At 40.4% G+C, this 16,895-nt stretch overlaps 1 protein-coding gene across 1 annotated transcript in view; it reads left to right on the forward strand.

The window, feature by feature from the left end:
- LOC308657991 (overexpressed in colon carcinoma 1 protein) overlaps positions 1-16,678 on the forward strand; it is a 42,365-nt gene extending 25,687 nt beyond the window's left edge. Inside the window, exons 3-6 of the mRNA XM_081310355.1 lie at positions 4,879-4,914; positions 6,698-6,777; positions 7,553-7,590; positions 16,456-16,678. Of these exons, the coding sequence (XP_081166481.1) occupies positions 4,879-4,914; positions 6,698-6,777; positions 7,553-7,557 (121 nt within the window). The 3' untranslated portion in view covers positions 7,558-7,590; positions 16,456-16,678. The remainder of the gene's footprint in view (positions 1-4,878; positions 4,915-6,697; positions 6,778-7,552; positions 7,591-16,455) is intronic.
- The last annotated feature ends 217 nt before the right edge of the window (positions 16,679-16,895 follow it).

The following is a 16,895-nucleotide window of genomic DNA, read 5'->3' on the forward strand; positions in this document are numbered from 1 at the left end:
TGCCCAGTGACCAGGACCCTGTGGAAAAAGGCTGGGGGGTGCTGACGGAAGAGCAGGCTCAGCTGGGAAGAGCAGCCCTTCCTCCCTTTGGCATTTGTCCTCCCTTTTGCACCCCCGTGGGTAGAACCTAAAGGGAACCAGGTGGCAAAAAGGGTGTGGTTTTCAAAGTCCCCCCACAGTGTGGAGGAGGGGCAGCAGCCTAGGTCCCCCAGCGAGAGCAGACTGCCTTGGTGTGCCATGTGGGGTTTTCCAGAACGGATTTGTGCTGGTTTCTATTCCTCCATTGGCTGCAGCCTCTGGCTCCATGATGGAGAAATTGAAATTGGAGAAGTCCTGATGAATCCCAGTCCTTGGAGCCAGGGAGAGGAGTGGGAGGAAAACTGGTGGGACTTGCTTGTTACTTATTGGTTTTAGAGACTTGGGTTATGGTGCCTCGTCCCTTATCGCCTGTGACTCTGCATTCTGGTTCTCTTGGGATAAGCCGTATTCTCAAAGTTTCCTCTTCATTTATATTAGATGAAGGGACACTCCTGTTGTTCCCAAGTCCCTTCTCTCATCTGCCTCTCTTTCCTCCCTTCACAGTGCCTCTGCTTGCAGGTGTCTGGATACTGGCTCCCAAATCTCATCTCCCCCCAGGAGGCCATGATTAGAAGTGGATTATGCTTTAGCAGGTTTATCCTGGCCGATATGTGTCACTTGCTCCTTTTCTAAGGGACAAGATTATGGGTAAGCGGAGTTTGTAGAGATGTTGGGGCCAATCAACTCCCGAGAGTCATCCAGTGCAGCAGAGCAGCTTGGCCCCTTTTCTGTTTCTTCCACTGTGAACTGGTCTTATTTTCACTTGGTCTGTCTTTCCAGCATGGGATCATTCCATCTTTAGGCTCTTCTCTCCAAGGGAAGATTCTAGGAGGTGAAGTCATCTCATTCTCTACTCCTACTGTTCTGTTTTAGTCCTGGCAGGAAATAGATTTGTGCTGCCTATGTCCGAGAACCTTCTGGACTCCCCCTTAGTGGCTGTATTCTCATAAAGCTGGTGAAAGTGTGGTTCCATGTTCTGTTCTTCCTTCCTGCTTCCTCTACTGGTTTAGGGGACAAGTTTCACAGTCCACTAGCAGTCACAGCTGCAAGCCATACACTTCCTGCCCTCCCACTTGGGCTAAAAAAAAAGCAATCACTTCCTCAGTGAGGGTCAGCCTGGCTCCCTGGAGCGGACAGGGCTGTGGATGTTCTGGCCCCATCCTAGTTCCCAGCCTGACATCCTGGATCCTCAGCATTGAAGATGGGCCACAAACTCCTTCCAGAACCTGGCAGAAATCTGCATGTGCTTACCATGTCGTGCGCAGGTAACCAAGATTGAAATTTATTTGCCTTTGATTTAAGTACACACATTCTTGTGGGTACCTTGGGTATTCAGGCTCATCAGGTTCTTGCTTTGGCACTTAACCTAAGAAAATATTAGAAAAAGAATTATTAATGCAGGTTGATAACAAAATCTTTCAAAATATGGAGTTCTGTGAGGGAGAAAAGAACAAGGATTGGAATTCTGAAGACTTAGAGTTTCTTGCTAAGTTGATGAGCACTAAGATAAATTTAACACACCAGTTTGAAGCTATTCTAGGATAATGTCCTCTTTTCTCATCATTTAGGGAAGTCATTCCTCCACACCAGAATGTGCATTTGTGTGTGTGTGTGTGAGAGAGAGAGAGAGAGAGAGAGAGAGAGAGAGTCAGGTGTGTGTGTGTGTGTGTGTGTGTGTGTGTGTGAGAGAGAGAGAGAGAGAGAGAGAGAGAGACAGTCCTGTCATCACGTTGGAAGGTGCCAGGTATTTGGCCTGTGTTCTCTGATGGTCCAGCAGGTGGTTGTTGGAAGTCCAAACCTGTCCTCTCCTGCTCTGGGATGTTAATTGCCACCTCTTCATCCACCTCTTATCTGGGCTGTTCTTGGGCACTGCAGCAGTATTTACCCACAGAGAGACCAGACGGTCCATTTTTTGGACTCCCATCTGGAGCCTGAAAACCTAATAACCTCGGGGCAATTCCATTGGCTTCCTGGGGACTTTGGCTTAACATCTCTGGGCCTTCCTTTTACCAGGAATCTACTGCTGCTTGCCAGACCATTTCTTCTTCCTTGTGCTTTGGTCTGTGCCATTGGGGCAGATCCCTGTCACCCTAGCTGGTGGGACACTACTGTCTTGGGCTCGGGCAGGGCAGGCAGCATTTGGTTCTCCACAGGCAGCTAAACAGTGGCTGGGATTTATTCTCCCATAAGGAGATTTGGTTTAGATCAATCAGGTTTTTTTTTGTGATTTAACCTCAGTCTGGACCTGAGTGTCCAGGTGAATAGACCTAAGGCATCTTCTGATCAGAACAGCCCTTGAACCTGGATCAAAAGGAGTTACATAGCAATTTGAAAAGATCTGCAAAGGGTGCTGGCTTCTGGTGGCTGTTCGAGGTTTCTTCTAATGCTAGTGAAACGTGGACTCAGACTCTCCCACCTTCTTGGTCCCCCCTTTCCTTAAATTGGAGGATATAAATTGGGGAGATCCAGCTGGGGCATGTGTGTGTTCTCTAAGACAAACTCACCTGGGCTCAGGAAGCTGAGGAGAGCAAGCGTTGGAGTCTTGCTAACTTGGGTTTGAATTGTGGCTCCATTAGTTTTATAGCCTTGATCCCACCGCCTGCCTGTCAGAGCTTCAGTTTCTCATTTTGAAGATGAGGCTAATACCTGTCTTGCAGGATTGTGGTGAGGATTAAAGGAAATATCATGGTAGCATTAGCCAAGTGCCTGGCATAACCACACAAGCAGGTCTTGGGTAGGGGTGGTACTCAAAGCTTTCACAGAGTGATGTAGAGTCAGCTGCACATGAGGAGAAGCTGCCAGGCTGTCACTGGAGTTGGTTTTGACTTTTGTATCCTTGTCCCATAGAGGCAGAGTGTGAATTAGAATGTGAATTTGAATGTTGGTTTTGCTTTTTGGTTTAGATCTTTACTAATTCCGTGGATCTCTGCACCTGGTTCCTCTGGTCTGAGCTCTCAGAGCTGTCATTAGGGATAGCACTCAAGCCTGTGAAGTCCCTGTGCTGTGCCTGACACTCAGGAGGGACTCTTCAATGACACCGTTTTAAAAGTCCAGTTCTCTAATCTTAAGCATAATTGAGTTGAGCATAATAGTTTGTAGAAGGAATGGTGAAGTGGCAGCCCTGTCGACATGGGTGTATGTACACAGGCCACCATATCAATTTTTTGAAGGTTTAGAAGAATGGATGTCTTATAATTGGTATTATTGGAGATTTTATGTTGTATCTAAAGCTTAGTTTATTATTCAGTAGATACAACAGCTACAGTATCAACAGTTTTGTCTTGTGCACCAGTTAGATGTGTAAGGTTGTTGATTAATTTTATACTAGGGACTACAGATTGGGTTTTAGGCTATTGAATAATTAATAGGAGATAATAGATTTAAAATAATTTACTATTTTCTTATATATGGGCAAGTTAAAATATATTTTAAGCAGAATGAGGCAAACTGGAAAATAATTAGAATAAATAGATGTAATTGAATGTGAAGAGTAGCTGTAAATGGATATGTGAGACATTATATGTGTCCAGATCTTCAGTTATATATAGCTTCACAAATGATATTATGATGCTGTTAGTCACTCAGGACCAAAGTAAGTGAATTTGTCACCATCATCGTCCCATTATCTGTTCTAAAGGTGTATAAACCCAGTTTAATTAAAAGTGAACAACACTGTTAAACTACATCAATAAACATCACACCACTTCTCATACAATAAGACTTCTGAATTAAAGAACAACTTAACTTTAGCAAGAGGCAAATGAAGCTGATAATTGTCTGGCATAATTGAGTTCTGTGCCCAGTTGGAGTAAATGAGATCTCAAGGTGGATTTTGCCCTGGATTGGAGTCACTGCTGGGTTCCTGGCCAGTGTTCACCAGGCGCTGCCATGCCTACTTGCAGGGAAACACAGGTGCCTCTGCGGTGTTCACAACTTTGAGACCACCTCTGGGATCAAGAGGTCCCATGCAGGTGTTTGGATGCATTCAGCCTGATTTCTTCTTGAGAACTGCAGGTGTTGAACATTGGAGTTTTGTTGGGGTGATGGTCTTTTCTTTCCTAAAAGTAACTTAGGTGTGTGGACCAGGCTTTAAGACAGGCTTCCCAATCCTCTTAGAAAACACCAAGGACTTCTGGGAGAGTGTGGATTCCTCTATGCAGGGAACAAAGCTGTGTGGTCTCAAGTAGTGGTGTCCTCCAGGACCTTCCTCTGAAACATTTGCCCTCTCTTTGTAGTAGTGTGTATTAAATGGCTCATGTTTTCAGATAAAAGAAAATTAAATTAGTGTTGATTCTTTTGGGACCGAAGAAATCATTCACTGCTCATAGTTGTGCCATTGAATTGGCATGAGAGACCCAAAATCATAGTGTGAGGGCTGGGAGGGACTTTGGGGTCATCTGGTCGACCCCATTGCTTTCAGAGAAGGCATGGGCTGCTGGCCCATAGCCTCTTGGTCACCGTGGGAACCATGGCACAGCCAAAGAGAATTCAGGCCTCCTCATGATGAGCCATGTGCCCTCTCCAGTCTCAGCTTCCTTCAGTTTTCCATTTGGTTTGGTGGTTGGGCTTTTTGCCATTTGCTGAGTTGCACATTTTAGTAAGTAGAAACTTAACAAGTTTTTAGTGCATGAGTGACTGAGATGGAGCCCAAACACTGTGCTATAGAGATACTAGATGGCATTGCTTGAAATAAAAAACACAGGCTCTAACTTGATCCCTTTTTGCTCATAACCAAAAATTAAGTCTCTGGCCATGTAACCAAGTGACTCGGACTCATTGCTCATGTTTTTAACCTTTTAGAGCAGAAGAATCGATAACAGAAGATGACAAGAGGAGGTATGTTTGGTGTTGCACCTGGCTTTAATTTAATCATTCTGACCACACCTCATGGATTGAACACTCTGTAGCACATTACCAATAACACAAGTCCATGGGAAGCTTTGGCACACAGAACACAGGTAAGAGCATGAGATCTGGAAAGGAACTTGCCCAGGATTCAGAATCTGTGCTTCTGTCCAGCAGACTGGGTTTTTGTCTTGTGTGCAGCCTCTGCCCATTGCCAGCCTGTGGCCTTTGGCTGTTCTTCCTCGGGGGTGACTTCCTCTCATTTCCCAGCCTTCCCCATTCTCTCCTCCTCCTCCTCCAGTTGGCTGCACCCTGCTCTCATTACTCCTTTACCTTTCCTTTTTCATGCAGAAAATGTTTTTGTTGCACTAACAGCTGATCCCATGGTGACCACTCTGAATTCTTGATCACTGTTGATTGATTACCTGTAACAAGTTACTCCACCGATATTTATTATCATACTAACTTATAACATCCCAGCTTCTTCTTTCTCATTGCATATAAAAATCTAAAAATTCCATTAATTCAATAGTTTTCTTATATAGCTTCCTTTTTAAATTTTTTTATTAGTTGCTCAAAACATTACAACGATCTTGACATATCATACATTTGATTCAAATGGGGTATGTAATCTTAATCTTATTTTTCCACGTGTACAGATTGCAGGATCACATTGGTTATACAGCCACGTTTATACATAGGGCCATACTAGTGTCTATTGTATTGTGCTGCCCTTCCTATCCCTCCCTCCCCTCCCCTCCCCTCTTTCTACCCAATCTACTGTGACACGTTTTTTTTCTCTCTCTTTTTTCTTCCCCCTCACACCATCTTATATGTAATTTTGCATAACAGTGAGGGTCTCCTACCATCTCCCGTGCAATTCCCCTTCTCTCTCCCATTCCCACGCACCTCTCTTCCCTATTTAATGGTAATCTTCTTCTCATGCTCTTCCTCCCTGCTCTGTTTTGAGTCGCCCCCCCCCCCCCGCCCTTATATCAAAGAAGACGTTCTGCATTTGTTTTTTAGGGATTGGCTAGCTTCACTTAGTATAATCTGCTCTAATGCCATCCATTTCCCTGCAAAGGCCATGATTTTGTTGTTTTTTTAGTGCTGAGTAATATTCCATTGTGTATAAATGCCACATTTTTTTTTATCCATTCATCTATTTAAGGGCATCTGGGTTGGTTCCACAGTCTAGCTATTGTGAATTGTGCTGCTATGAACATTGATGTAGTTGTGTCCCCGTGTCCCTGTTATATGTCCTTTTTAGGCCTTTTGGGTGTAGTCTGAGAAGGGGAATAGCTGGGTCAAATGGTGGTTCCATTCCCAGCTTTCCAAGGAATTTCCATACTGCTTTCCAAATTGGCTGAACCAATTTGCAGTCCCACCAGCAATATACAAGTGTACCCTTTTCCCCACATCCTCGCCAGCACTTGTTATTGTTTGACTTCATAATGGCTGCCATTCTTACTGGAGTGAAATGGTATCTTAGGGTGGTTTTAATTTGCATTTCTCTGACTGCTAGAGATGGTGAGCATTTTTTTCATGTATTTGTTGATTGATTGTATGTCCTCATCTGAGAAGTGTCTGTTCAGATCCTTGGCTTCTTTTTTACATAGAAAGAAGTTATATTTCCATGGACAATAATACTCTGAATTCTTCTTTTGAAAAACCATGAGTTATTTTAATAATTAGATAATTGAAGTACTTTGTACTTTTCTTGGTTCCTCTCTATATAGTACCATTTAAATTGTTCTGAATTCTTTTCTTAAAGAAACTATGGAGGAGTATATGTTGGCCTTCCATCTGAAGCTGTCAGTATGGTGTCCAATCAAACCAAGACTGTACGAAAAAGTAAGATTGCATTGTGTTTATTTTCTCAAAATATTTTTATGTTATAAAAATATGAAATTTGCATTTCTGCTTGCTTGACTCAGTCTACATATTACGTAGTTTCAGTGAGCCATCCTTTTGATTGCTGTGTTATTTGATTACTGTAATCATTTCTTGAAATTGTCACCCACATGTTAAGAGTAATTTCAGAGCAAATTTTGCTTTTATTTGTGGTTATGCTCTATGTAGTCTTAATTTCTTATTAAGTAATGATCAGTATGATAATTAATCCTAACATTTAAATACGTTTATGGAGTTTTTGTGGAATACAAAGGTACATTTCTATAAAGATGACTAACTGATAAGCAGTCTGGTGATTTAAGGAAAAGTAACTGCCTATTGTATAATTAAATGAAATGAGGTTCCCTTTTCTGAGTTTTATAGTTATTAATTTTGGAGCTAAGGAAGTTTTTCTGAATAACAGACATGACTGCAACCACATGGATGGTGTCTTGCTAGGAAACTCAAAATGAGGCAAGAACATTGATTTACCAACAAGGGTGATGATTTTGTCATATGATACATAGTTTTAAGTGACTATTGATATATTTACTTTGCACACAAAGCTGTTTTCTATTGTTTTTAACATACTATTGTAATTTGTTTCTCATTGCTATTTCTCCAAGATTTAGACTGGGAAAAAAGTGTATGTTATCACTGCCTGTAGTTTTGTAGAAAATTAGAATTTGTTCTTTATATCTGAACACTTAATTTTCTTGATTTTTTTCTCTTTAAGATTAGAGGAAAATAACATCCCGACTCAATAATCAAGAGGTACTGTATGTTTCTTTATATATGTTTAGATTTGTTGAATAAACTGTGGATCTTATTGCTCTGTATTTCTAAGAAATCTTGAACTTCAGGATTAGAAGGCAGAGTTTCATTCTATAGATTTGAGTATGTAAAGAGATTAATACTGAGGTTATTTGTCTATACAACTACTTTTTAAACCTCCTTTGTGTTAAATGCAGTTTAATTTATTTAATAAGAACGACCTGTGAGTCCATGTAAAACACTGAGGTCTTGAGGGCCTAAGATTTGAGAAATGACAGATCATTAGAAATCAGAGAGGCTCAGAATGGTTAGTTGAGGATCCATATGAAGTGTTAAGGAGAGCCAGGGTTCAGGTAATGCACAGAGAGGTGGTGTGTCCACAGCAGATCTCCAGTAGAGATGGGTGGTCACCCCTGGGCAGAGATAGAGTAGGCAGGAGACTTGGCCTCTGGTCTGCCCAGCCGTGCACTCAGCGCTCGGATCCCCACTCTGTTCAGTCCTGCCTGGTGATGCCCAGCCTCTTGGCAGGAATAGCCTGTCTCCTGAGACAGCTTTTTCTCCTTTGGGAGTCAGGTAGCCTTGGGTTTGAATTCAGGCTTTTTCACTTATTGGTTGGGCATTAATTCCCCCTTTGTGGCCTCTGTTTTGTAATCTGTAAAAAAGATTTAATGCTTAGATTTCAGGGTTGTTATTAGGGCTAAAGGTGAAATAAGTGGTTGCTTCTGGTATCATCATCGCCACTGCCATCGTCAATCAGCCCGTTATTCTTTTTATGTAAACGAGAACCCAGCATTTTAAGACCGGGAGCATGACTTTTTGATATTGATCCGGGTTCTTGCTCAGGGAAGTACAGGAGTCAGTATTTGGGGTGGGGTGGGATTGTGACGATCACAGTGGAGGCTAACATGCTGGAGGAGGGGGCCACAGGAACCGTGGGGAGTTTCTTCCCTGCAGGAACCGTGACAAGCTTTGCGTAGCCAGGTCTTCCAGGACTTTCTCATCAGGGCAGCAGCCTTGTGGGGGTTTGATCCCTACCACCTGTGCCCCAGGGTGTTGGATTTCTCTGGGAATTTGCTGAAGATTTTTTGTTTCTAGGATTTAGTTCTAATTCTAGATTTCTGAGTTCCCTGCACAAGAATTTGAATTGTGTTTGTATCATGCACAAAAGGTGATGTAGTTGAAAGCAACTTTATATCACCCATTCCCCTTCCAGAAATGGGTGTATTTCACAGAGTGTAGGCGTGGAGTGGGAGGAGGTGCCCTGGAGACAGGGTCAGGAGCCTGGCAGCTCTGCTGCAGCTAAGGCCTCAGGTGAGCGTCTTGGGCTCACTTTCTCACTGCAGAGTTGGGCAAGTTGACTTTAGTGTGTGGGTCTAAAGTTTCTTCAGGAGAACTCGGCTTCAGGTAGCTAGCTTAAATATTTCTTTACTATTCATGGTTACAAATTATGCCATTTTATTGCCATCCTGCCTTACTGTGAATTAGCATCCGCATATTAGAGAAAACATTTGGCCTTTGGTTTTTTGGGATTGGCTTATTTCATTTAGCATGATATTCTCCAACTCCAGCCATTTACTGGCAAATGCCATAATTTCACTCTTCTTTAAAGCTGAGTAATATTCCGTTGAGTTTATATGCCACATATTCTTTATCCATTCATCTATTGAGGGACACCTAGATTGGTTCCATAGTCTAGCTATTGTGAATTGAGCTGCTATAAACATTGGCGTGGCTGCATTACTGTAGTATGCTGATTTTAAGTCCTGTGGGTATAAACCAAGGAGTGGGATAGCTGGATTTCCTTGCCAGTTTTCTGAGGACTCTCCATATTGCTTTCCATAGTTGTTAAACCAATTTGCAGTCCCACCACCAATGTATGAGTGAACCTTTTCCCCCACATCCTCGCCAACATTTATTGTTGCCTGTATTCTTGATGATTGCCATTCTGACAGGAATGAGATGAAATCTTAGGGTAGTTTTGATTTGCATTTCTCTAATTGCTAGAGATGTTGAACATTTTTTCATGTATTTGTTGATCGATTGTATTTTTTCTTCTGTGAAGTGTCTGTTCAGTTCCTTAGCCTATTTATTGATTGGGTCATTTGGGGTTTTTTTGTGTTCAGGTTTTTGAGTACTTTATATATCCTAGAGATTAATGCTTTACTGGAGGTGCATGTGGTAAAGATTTCCTCCCAATCTGTAGGCTTTCGCCTCACATTATTTATCGTTTCCTTTGCTGAGAAGAAGCTTTTTAATTTGAATCCATCTTATTTATTGATTCTTGATTTTACTTCTTGTGCTTCAGGGGTCTTATTAAGGAAATCAGATCCTAGGCCGATGTGGTGAAGATTTAGGCCTATTTTTTCTTCTATTAGGTGCAGGGTCTCAGTTCTAGTGCCTAAGTTTTTGATCCATTTTGAGTTGATTTGTGCAGGGTGAGAGATAGAGGTTTAATTTCATTTTGCTACATATGGATTTCCAGTTTTGCCATCACCATTTGTTGAATATGCTATCTTTTCTCCAGTGAATATTTTTGGCACTCTTGTCTAGAATGAGATAACCATATTTATGTGGGTTTGTCTCTATCCTCTATTCTGTATCATTGGTCTACATGTCTATTGGTGCCAATACCATGCCATTTTTGTTAGTATTGCTCTGTAGTATAGTTTAAGGTCTGGTATTATGATGCCTCCCAGTTCACTCTTCTTGCTAAGGATTGCTTTAGCTGTTATGGGTCTCTTATTTTTTCCAAATAAATTTCATGACTGCTTTTTCTATTTCTATGAAGAATGTCATTGGGATTTTAACAGGAATTGCATTAAATCTGTATAACACTTTTGGTAGTATAGCCATTTTGACAATAATAATTCTGCCTACCCAGGAGCATGGGAGATCTTTCCAATTTCTGAGGTTTTCTTCAATTTTTTTCTTTAGTGTTCTGTAGTTTTCACTGTAGAAATATTTCATCTCATTTGTTAGATTGATTCCCAAGTATTTTATTTTATTTTATTTTTTTTTTGAGGCTGTTGTGAATGGAGTAGTTTTCCTAATTTCTCTTTTAGTGGATTCATCACTGATGTAAAGGAATGTGTTTGATTTATGAGTGTTGATTTTATATCCTGCTACTTTGCTGAATTCATTTATTAGTTCTAGGAGTTTTCTGGTGGAATTTTTTGGATCTTCTAGATACAGAATCTTTCATCAACAAATAGTGGTAGTTTGGGGCTGGGGATGTGGCTCAAGCGGTAGCGCGCTCGCCTGGCATGCGTGCGGCCCGGGTTCGATCCTCAGCACCACATACAAACAACGATGTTGTGTCCGCCGAGAACTAAAAAATAAATATTAAAAAAAAATTCTCTCTCTCTCTCACTCTCTCATAAAAAAAAAAAAAACAAATAGTGATAGTTTGAGTTCTTCTTTACCTATTTGCATCTCTTTAATTTCTTTCTTTTGTCTAATTGCTCTGGCTAGAGTTTAAAGGATGATGATGAATAGAAGTGGTGAAAGAGGACATCCTTGTCTTGTTTCAGTTTTTAGAGGGAATGCTTTCAATTTTTCTCCATTTAGAATGATGCTGGCCTTGGGTTTATCATAAATAGCTTTTACAATGATGAGGTATGTTCCTACTATCCCTGGTTTTTTAGTGTTTTGAACATGAAGGTGTGCTGTATTTTGTCAAATGCTTTTTCTGCATCTGTTGAGATGATCATATGATTCTTGTTTTTAAGTCTATCAATATGATGAATTATGTTTATTGATTCTGTATACTGAACCAACTCTGCATCCCTGGGATGAACCCCGCTTGATCACGGTACACTATCTTTTAAATATGTTTTTGTATGCGATTTGCCAGAATTTTATTGGGAATTTTTGATCTCTGTTCATCAGGGATATTGGTTTAAAATTTTCTTTCCTTAATGGGTCTTTGTCTGGTTTTGGTATCAGTGTGATATTAGCCTCATAGAATGAGTTTATAAGGGTTCCTTCCTTTTCTATTTCATGGAATACTTTGAGGAGTATTGGTGTTAATTCTTCTTGAAAGTCTTGTAGAACTCATCTGAGAATCCATTTGGGCCTGGGCTTTTCTTTGTTGTTAGGCTTTTGATGACATTTTCTATTTCATTACTTGAAATTGATCTGTTTAAATCATGTGTGACCTCCTCATTGGGTAGGTCATAGAAATTTGTCTCTAGAAATTTGTTGATGTCTTTGATATTTTCTATTTTATTAGAGTATAAATTTTCAAAATAGTTTCTAATTATCTTCTGTATTTCAGACATGTCCATTGTGATATTTCCTTCTTCATCTTGTATTTTAGTAATTTGAGTTTTCTCTCTGTTTCTCTTCGTTAGCATGGCCAGGGGTTTATCTATTTTATTTGTTTTTTCAAAGAACCAACTTTTTGTTTTGTAATTTTTTAATTGTTTCTTTTGATTTGATTTCAGCTCTGATTTTAATTATTTCCTGTCTTCTACTGATTTTGCTGTTGATTTGTTCTTCTTTTTCTGTGGCTCTGAGATATAGTGTTAGCTCATTTATTTGTTGGCTTTTTATTCTTCTAATAAATATACTCAATGCAATAAACTTTCCTCATAGTTCTGCCTCACAGTGTCCCAGAGATTTTGATATATTATATCAAAGAATTTTTTTATTTCATCCTTGATTTTTTTTTCTACTATCCATTCATCATTCAGTTGTATATTATTTAGTTTCCATTTGTTATAGTAGCTTCTACTTTTTATTTTATCATTGACTTCTAATTTCATTTTATTGTGGTCTGAGAGAATGCTTGGTATTATCTCTGTTTTTTTGTATTTACTAAGAGTTGCTTTGTGGCATAACATATGGTCTATTTTAGAGAAGGATCCATGTGCTGCTGGGAAGAAAGTGTATTTGCTCATTGATGAGATATTCTATATATGTCTGTTAAGTCTAAATTATTGATTGTATTATTTAGTTCTATAGTTTCCTTATTTAGTTTTTGTTTGGAAGATCTATCCAGTAGTGAAAGAGGTGTTAAAGTCACCCCATATTATTGTATTATGGTCTATTTGACTCTTGAAATTGAGAAGGGTTTTTTTTTTTTATGTACATAGATGCTCCATTATTTGGGGCATAAATATTTTATAATTGTTATGTCCTGTTTATCTATATTTCCCTTAAGAAGTATGAAATATCCTTCTTTGTCTCTTCTGATTAACTTTGGTTTGAAGTCTATTTTATGGAAACCCCTGCTTGTTTATGCAGTCCATATGAGTGATAAGTTTTTTCCCATCCTTTCAACTTCAGCCTGTGGATGTCTTTGCCCATGAGGTGAGTCTCTTGAAGACAGAATATTGTTGGGTTTTGCTTTTTAATCCAATCTGCCAGTCTATATCTTTTGATTGATGAGTTTAGGCTGTTAACATTCAAGGTTATTATTGAGATATGATTTGTATTCCCTGTCATTTTGATTTATTTCTGGTTTTTTGACTTAGTTTCTCATTTGGTTAAATGTCCCTTTAGTGTAGATCCTCCCTTTGCTGGTTTCACTTTTTTTTTTTTTTTTAACTTCATCCTCATGGAATATTTTGTTGAGAATGCTCTGTAGTGTAGACTTTCTAGTTGTGAATTCTTTTAATTTTTGTTTATCATGGAAGGTTTTCATTTCATCTTTAAATCTGAAACTTAATTGTGCTGGATATAAAATTCTTGGTTGGCATCCGTTTTCTTTCAGAGCTTGAAATATATTATTCTAGGACCTCCTAGCTTTGAGGGTCTGGGCTGAGAAATCAGTTGAAATCCAAATTGGTTTCCCCCATACGTAATTTGATTTTTTTCTCTCCTAGCCTTTAAAATTTTATCTTCATTCTCTGTGTTAGTCATTCTCATTATAATGTGTCTTGATGTGGGTCTGCAGTAATTTTGTAGATTTCAGGTCTTGTAAGCCTCTTGTATTTGATTTTCCATTCCATGCTTTAGGTTTGGCAAATTTTCTGCTATTTTATCATTGAAAAGATTGTGTATTCGTTTGGTTTGTGTCTCTGCTCCTTCATCTATTCTGATAACACTTAAATTTGGTCTTTTCATGTTATCCCATAATTCTTGGATGTTCTGTTTATGGTTTCTTACCATCTTCCCTACATGCTCAACTCTGCTTTCAAGATTCTATACTTTGTCTTCATTATCTGAGGTTCTGTCTTCCAAATGGTCTAGTCTGTTGGGGATGCTTTCTATTGAATTTATAATTTGGTTTACCGATTTTAAAGATTTCTGTTTGTTTTTTTTTCACAATCATAACTCTTTATTGAAGTGATCTTTCACTTCCTATAATTTTTCCTTGATTTCACTCCTTATACTATTTTTTTTAATTCATATATTAATTTAACTGTATCAAATCTGAACTCCTTCTTGGACATTTCCTTTACTAAGTTATCAGTGGCTTCTGTTGTTGAAGCATCTTGGTTTGTTTGGGGTGCTATATATCCTTGTTTTTTTATGCTGTTAGTGTGTTTTCCCATCTAAAAGTATGGATATAAGGCAGGATAAATTCTACCCTGAGACCTATCTATAGTGTCCCTGAAGGTTTCCAGCACTTCACCTTTACTGGTGAGACCAATATCAACAGCACCCAGTGAACACAATATATAGCTTTAAACCTAATAGCTAAGGCATCTACTGCTTTCTCACATTAAACCAAAATGATGAATTCAATAGCTATCTATAGTACAAACAGAAAATTTGTTAAAATGATTTACAGTTTCAAGTGGTGGATGAGAGAACAGAGGAAGTGTAGTATACAATATTTGCCAGGGAGGAAGAGAGAAGCTAGAAGTAAAAATTCACAAGAAGAGTGGAAGAGGAGCCGACAGAGATTGGCTGTTTGTTGGAGAAAAGTTGGAAAGAAAATCCAAGAAAATAGGCAAGAGAGAGGAAGCATATGAGCAAAGAGAAAAAATTAAAGACATACGAATACAACAGAACTATAAACCACCATTCATATCTGATTGTCCTCCCCACACTGATGCATAAAAAACATCCTGTTCCAAGTATGGTAGAGAGATTAGTAAATCATAAAATAAAATAGGGCTGGGGATGTGGCTCAAGCGGTAGCGCGCTCGCCTGGCATGCGCAGGGTGCTGGGTTCGATCCTCAGCACCTCATACAAATAAAATAAAGATGTTGTGTCCACCGAAAACTGAAAAAATAAATATAAAAAAATAAAATAAATATTGCTAGAAAACCAAACTGTCTGTCAGTGTTCAACAGATTCTCAGCCCTGTCTCTGACATCTCTTGGGATCACCAAGCCCAGATCAGCCCTTGCAAACCCAGTCTCTATCCCACTGATCTGGGCTTCAGATACCTCAGACTCAGCCACTCTGCAGTCTCAAGATCTCAGTGCTACTCCTTCTTGCAGAGAGACCACCAGGGATACACTCCTGCAGAAGAGCAACCCCGAGATGCAGCAGCAAGACAAGGGCCACCAGCACTCTCAGCAGGAAGACTCCAGTCTCCTCCAAACCTGCAGGCACCCCCACACTGGACCTGCAGGTCCTATCTGGAGTCCCCTGACAGAGGCTCTTGGGGTGGTAAACTTACTGGCACCCAGGCCCCAGGCCCTGGCTGGTGTCCCAAAATGGGTGCAGCCATGTGCCATCAAACCTGGAGTTTCCCCTGAAGCAGTCCCATAGGCCATGGTAGCACTGGTAGTGGCGGTGGTTTTTGGCAGCAGGCAGCAGTAGCGGTGGCTGCAGGGGCAGCTGCAACTGTAGCTGTGGGGGCAGATGACCAGGCGATCTCCAGGGTCAGCAGCAGTGCCGGCTTCAGTTGCACCCAGGGCAGCGGTTTCTTCTGTGGCATCAGCACCTAGAAAGAAGACCTCCCGGTGATGTCAGGGGGGCAGCAGCACAATCAGTGGCAGCAGCAATGGTGGTAGAGGAGGCGGTTGATTGACAGGAGACTGACAGTTCAGTGGCAGCGACCATGGAGGTAGTGAGAGAATTCGTGTCCAAGGTAACCGACGTGTCCAGAGAAGAGACCTAAATGATCACTTTGATGCTGGTCTCGCTTTTGCCTCTTGGAATGGCCTGAAAGATTTTCTAAGTTGAATAGCTGACCATTTTCCTCAGTGGCTGCGTGGCTGTTGTGGTGCTGGTCTGGGACATGTCTAACTTGTGGCTTTCTGGACTTAGCTGTTGGATGGACATCCTGATGAGAAGTCTGTCTGTCTTTTGGAGAAGAAGACTTATGGAAAAAGTATCAGCTGTACTTTTTTTTGACCAACATGTAGAATCTCTCAGAACTGAGCTTACTCACTGACCCAAGTTCACATTTGATTTGATTACTTTCTTAAGGAAATTCAGCTATAACTTCAGAATTTCTGAAAGTTACTTGGCCCACAACGCAATGTGTAGTTTCTTTGTAAAAGTTTCTCTTTACTCTAGGGTAAAAATCGTGTGCACAGAGACATGCAGGGTACTGAAGTCATGGTTCTCAGATGCCAGTGCATGGGCTGGCTTCCTCAGAATCCCCAGGGAGCTCAGCCTCACGTGGACAGTTGGAATAGCCCTCCCTGGAGTTTCTGACCATGGAGGGAGGGGAGATTTGTGACTGAACAGTCTATACATGCATGTGGCCAGGTTTGGGCATTTTTTATCATGCTGCATTTTAATTGTAAGTTTATAAGTCTCTTTTGCCACCTGATTTGGTCTCTTTTTATGCCATGCACTAATGTACTCCAATGAGAACAACAAATATTGGGTGGATGTTGAGTATGTACTCAACTTAAAAAAAGCAGTACATAATTGGGAGACTGTGGCTGTGCATTGTTATCTGATACACCTTTTCAAGTTTGCTGATTCTTTTCTGTTTGTTCTCTTCACAGCTTGCTCATCAATTTGGAAGGAGTTAGGCCCCAGGGACATTTCAACGTGCACAGACATTCCCAAGGAAATTCTAAAGTCACCCCCTCCCCAATCCTAAGTGAAAGAAAGCATGGGCTCAGTTCACAGTGACAGCAGAGGGATCCGGTCAGGCAGTGTGCTTTTTATGGACTCTGTGGCTCGCCCAGGAAGACAAGCACAGTCTGTCTGGAGGCCATTGTCCAGCCTGGGCTGTCGTGCTCCACTCAGCTTGTGGAGGTCATGTCTTTTCTCTGATACTTTTTGGATAATTTTTATATAACAAAATCCTTATTCTATTTATAACTTTAGATAATAAGGCATTATAAATGCATTACCTAAAGTAAAATATTTGGCCTCTTATCTTTCACTGTTTCTACTTCACATTAATTTTTAGCTGTAAAATTGGTAAATGGATTCTTAC

This window comes from Spermophilus citellus (genome assembly GCF_964194105.1).
Source record: "Spermophilus citellus genome assembly, chromosome: 10".
Taxonomy (NCBI): domain Eukaryota; kingdom Metazoa; phylum Chordata; class Mammalia; order Rodentia; family Sciuridae; genus Spermophilus; species Spermophilus citellus.